Below are 5,093 nucleotides of genomic sequence, written 5' to 3'. Positions count from 1 at the left end.
CATCTGGTATTTCATCCTCTCACTCAACACAACAAAAAATGAAACCTTAGCATAGGCTGTTTTTCCAGAGAAATCTTCTAAATCCACTCTAAGCTCCACATCCTTGTGGTTTGTTAAGGCAAATATTTTATTGTTTCCTTTAATATAAATTGATACTGAATGTTATTGTGAAACACAAATAATTTCACAAGTGATGATATTTTAATGATACAAAAGGAATAAATTAACAATAATATTCATAAGATAAACGGACCAATTAAAATATAGACATGATGAATTACCTTAATAAGTGGATAAAGTCTAGAAAACAAATCATCATGAACTACTGGAAACATAGAATACCAATAATAACTGTTCTATTTCACTGGTTTCATTAGAATAGTTTATACAAAATAAACGGAGGATAATCCCACTATTAAAAACGTTATTCAACATAAGCAAATATAGTATTGCTTTCTACAAAACTCAAGTTAGTTTAACTTATAAAAAAGAAGTTTGTGCATGTCATTATATCTCCACATTTACACATTCTTTGTTGTAAGAAGAATACTCACCGAGCCAAAAATCTTCGCTCAGCGATCCAAATCCAATACTGTATTGGTACCACGATCGATTGAAAACCTGGGGGTTTTCTTTGTAGTATCCGCGACGTTGGATTATCTCCAGTAAAGAAAATTTAATTTGATTGAAATTTAGCTTTTTAGTCGTTCTTATATATAATTATATAGTTAAATATATTAAATATAAGTACAATATATATATATATATATGTATAGTTACTATAACATATTCTTCAATCCAATGAAACTAATTATTTTCCCACTACTAATTTAAAAAAGGGCTATACTTATAAAATATTATCACTTGTCACTTACATCTGCATTCTAAGTTTCCCCAAAAAAATATTCCTCTTCATAGTTAAAATTTCTAGTAACTACTTTATTATCTGTAGACGTGAATAAAATATGAACATAAGTTTAACATTTATGTGATTTCTACGAAGTTTACAAATATAGAACACACTCCTACCGTCCATCCACCACCTTCGGTATCCATGTCACATACAACCTCAATTGGTTCGTTTAAGAACCGTGGCCAGATAGAGTAGATCCGGTTACTTTCAACATAGCCTCTCAACCTCAGATCTGCACAGTCTGTAAACATTGTTGTGTTGACACATGGCTTGTTTTCAGGTGTCTGAAGTGTTCCTTTAAATTATATCAATAGCCGAGTTTAAAACATGTTCCCCTTTTGTTTTATCTGTTCTTTATCTATATAATATATCTTTTTTTAAATTTTGTTCATGAATTACACCGTACTAATTATTTTTCAATAATCGTTCTTTAAGTGGGGAATTTCCTCTGTTTTAATGTTCGTATTTACAAGTAGAAACTTAATTATTGATAACTTCCTTTGTACATATATGACATGAATGATGTCAGAATACATATTTGTTTAACTTAGAAGAAAAGAGAATAATAAATATTCTTTAACCCAAGAAAACTCACCTTTCAACTTTTCTTTAGCCAGATTTATCATTCCCCACACAGTCGTAGGTAAAGCATCCAAGATGTCATTTAAGTCATACCGGGAAACGTCAGACTTTTCGCCAGCCACGGAGACGGAAAGTAAAATTCCGATTAACCCTAAACACATAATTTGGAACAAAATGTTTCTATCTCTTGAGGTTTTCATAGTTTTCTGATCAGTTGAACGGTTTCTGAAGTGAACTAGCTTGATGATACGGGTAAGTCGATGAATGCCGTTTAAATCACACTTATATAGAGGGGATATTATTGAAATATCGCTAATTTTAAACAGGGTTCTGAAAATTATTATTATTTTTTAACGACCGTCTTGGTAAACAGTTTGCCGAAAAAGTACTTACGACGAAACTAATTTTATGTGATGTATTCAAAACGTTTATTCTTAGAGTTCCGTTAACTGTTTTTCAAATGGAATATTCTGTGAGAGTTAAAAATAGGTTATATTGGAAGTCACATTAACACTATAACACCAACTCTAAAAATAATTCTCACGATGTGATACCTATTAAGATTAGTACATAATGATAAAAACCCTATAACCCGAACACTTTCGAAAGATGGACCTTTTTTCTTTAGGTGCAAACTAAAGAAGTTTATGGGTTTTTTATCATTCTGTATCAGTACTTCTTGAACCTCCGTGTTTTTGATTGGTAAATACTATATTACTGATAGAAAATGTGTTTTTATTTTATTTGTTATGAAACAGAACAATTTATCTTATCATTTAATGAAGTGTTCTGTTTTCTATTTACGTACAGATTTTTATTTTTAATTTTGAAATTAACATTCCTTACATTCCTGTGAATGGAAATTTGTGAACTGATATTTTTGTTGTTTAAATACTTTTAAGATTACGTGGGTTATAATATTGTTTTATAACATAAAGCATTATGTTAGATATTACAAACAATTAAATAATTTAATCATATAAACCACGTTTCTCAACCCTCGGCTGTATTTTTAACGGTTATCGTGTGTCAAGTATAATGGTTTAAGAATAAAATAGTCGTTACTTTATAAACATAATGTTAATGTAACATGAAAGTAATATACAATGTTGAAGTAGCCTGTAGAATAATTAGGTTTTAAAGTGAAATGTTAGAATTCAAACTTGGAAAATCTGTTGTTGCTGTTTCCAGATTGTTTCGAGTGCTGGTACAAGTTTTACCATTAGATGTCTTGAAGTTCATCTTAAGAGAAGGCAGAGCGTAATATAAAAATAAAGGCTAACAGTATGGATTTATGAAAAAGACAAACGTGAAAATTATTATAAACAGTAGACATGATAATTTCCATGATTTAACAAAGTAATATTGAAAGGTGAGGACTATAATTAATAACATGCATACAGTAGAACAATAAATCTAGAAATAATTATGAAATAGTAACGGGGCTATTATCCTATATAAAACCTCAATGTTTGTTTTCATGTCATGAACGAGGTATAAGAATTAAAATTTGGTTTATTTTTTTATGTTAAGTTTTTTAAGATTAAATGTTTTGATTTTCTCTTTCGATATAAAAAGGGTTTGTTCCAAGTGGATTGTTTATGGTTAACCGGAATTTTATTTTCAGGCTTCGTGATAGGAGAAAAGTATGACGTTTCACGACATGATTTGAAGGACATTTTGGATGTTTTACTTACCACAGTGTGGGGAATTCTGATTCTGGCTAAAGAAAAGCTGAAAGGTCAGTTTTAGTGGGTTTTAGTTTTAGTATAAGAATTAAAATTTGGTTTATTTTTTTATGTTAAGTTTTTTAAGATTAAATGTTTTGATTTTCTCTTTCGATACAAACAGGAAATTTTAGATATAAGAATATCAATACTGTTTTAAGTAAGACTGTATGTATAAAACAAAAACACAAAAGCTACATTTTGAACTTTTTGTCATTGTTATTGTTAAAAGTAGCTTATATTGTATGTTCTTCTTACCACAGTGTGGGGAATTCTGATTCTGGCTAAAGAAAAGCTGAAAGGTCAGTTTTAGTGTGTTAAGAAACGTTTATATTTCTCTATTTTGTCCAAAAACTCAAAACAGTTATTGGTATTTGACAAACTATCATTTGTAAAAAATTATGCAGGGACAGTACAGATGTTTTACATTGTTTAAGAGGTAAAGACTAAGAAGTTTCTTCCAAAATCAAAGACACATGCTGCTTGATTTATCACTAAAATGATCAGACGACTTTATTCTATTAATATATACAGGTCTCTGTGAGAGGCATTAATAAAATTAATTGATTAACAAACATAAAGACTGAGATAATATATCTAGACCCAACCAAACTGAATTTAGTTATTGTAACAAATGTCTAAATGTTATGATGATCACTGATTAATTGTTAATAGAATGGAAATCCCACAAATACGTATTAAGTTTATTAAGTAAAAAATTAGTCATTGTTCTTTTTAAGGAACAATTAATTGATATAACATTAGTATTAATTAGTCTCAAAAAAGTGACATCGCACATAAAATTATTTAAAATAAAACAGTTTTAAGTATGGATATTGATGAAATTTAAAGGAACTCTTCTGCTACCCGAAAGCAAGAGATGCGACAATGCCATAAAGTTCACATACTGGGTAGATTTGAGACTTAGAGAGTAATCAAGTGTACTCTACCTGGCCACGGTTCTTCAACGAACCAATTAAGGTTGTATGTGTATGATTTTTTTTAAATTTTCATAAATAATTATATTCCTCGGCATGTTAACAAAATCTTACAATGACAAATGATAAAGAAAACGAATACCAAACAAGCTTTATGAGGAAAAATCCTGGAACTTTCAGGAGTTATTAGGAGTAAAATATCTTAGTGACGTGCACAAGAGATGGCTGCCTTCCTGACCTTATGCTCCAAAAGTCCCTTTTTTCTTAGTAATAAATATTGTCACTATGAAAAGACACATCGGATTCCAGATTTTGTTCAATACGAGTTACTATAAAAAAAATTATATTCAGTATTAAAATGAATGGAACGCAGGGACATGTAAAATTTATAGTAAAAATAATAATATTGATATGTGTTAACTGTCAATATGCAATAATTCACTGTTTATTTTTAGATGGTAATAATATTTATAAGACTAATTAAATAGAAGAGTATCAGTTTGATTCTATGTTTTTTATTATGTGTACTATAGAAAACCAACAGTAACCTTTAAATTTACCTTTAGGTAAATATTTTGCTTGTAGAATACTTTTAAATGTTAAATTTCCAATCTTTTGTATGCACTACAACAGGTGATTCACTATTGTACCGGCCTGCATGGCCAGGTGGTTAGGGCGCTCCACTCGCAATCTGAGGGTCGCGGTTTTGTATCCCCGTCACACCAAACATGTTCGCCCTTTCAGCCGTGGGGGCGTTATTATGTGACGATCAATCCCACTATTCGTTGGTAAAAGAGTAGCCTAAGAGTTGGCGGTGGGCGGTGATGACTAGCTGCCTTCCCTCTAGTCTTACACTGCTAAATTAGGTACGGCTAGCGGAGATAGCCCTCGTGTAGCTTTGCGCGAAATCCGTAACAAAACAAAAAACAAACA

The 5,093-nt window shown here is 30.4% G+C and overlaps 1 protein-coding gene across 1 annotated transcript in view; it reads right to left on the bottom strand.

The window, feature by feature from the left end:
• LOC111084016 (techylectin-5B-like) overlaps positions 1-2,090 on the bottom strand; it is a gene marked incomplete at its 3' end in the record, with an annotated part of 2,461 nt that extends 371 nt beyond the window's left edge. Inside the window, exons 1-3 of the mRNA XM_022380789.1 lie at positions 1,509-2,090; positions 1,030-1,208; positions 555-660 (exon numbers count right to left, since the gene is read on the bottom strand). Of these exons, the coding sequence (XP_022236497.1) occupies positions 555-660; positions 1,030-1,208; positions 1,509-1,695 (472 nt within the window). The remainder of the gene's footprint in view (positions 1-554; positions 661-1,029; positions 1,209-1,508) is intronic.
• Between the last annotated feature and the right edge of the window lie 3,003 nt (positions 2,091-5,093).

Source organism: Limulus polyphemus, unplaced genomic scaffold, assembly GCF_000517525.1.
Source record: "Limulus polyphemus unplaced genomic scaffold, Limulus_polyphemus-2.1.2 Scaffold12845, whole genome shotgun sequence".
NCBI lineage: Eukaryota > Metazoa > Arthropoda > Merostomata > Xiphosura > Limulidae > Limulus > Limulus polyphemus.
Note: the sequence above shows the minus strand (reverse complement) of the source record. Positions and strands in the feature narration are given on the sequence as shown.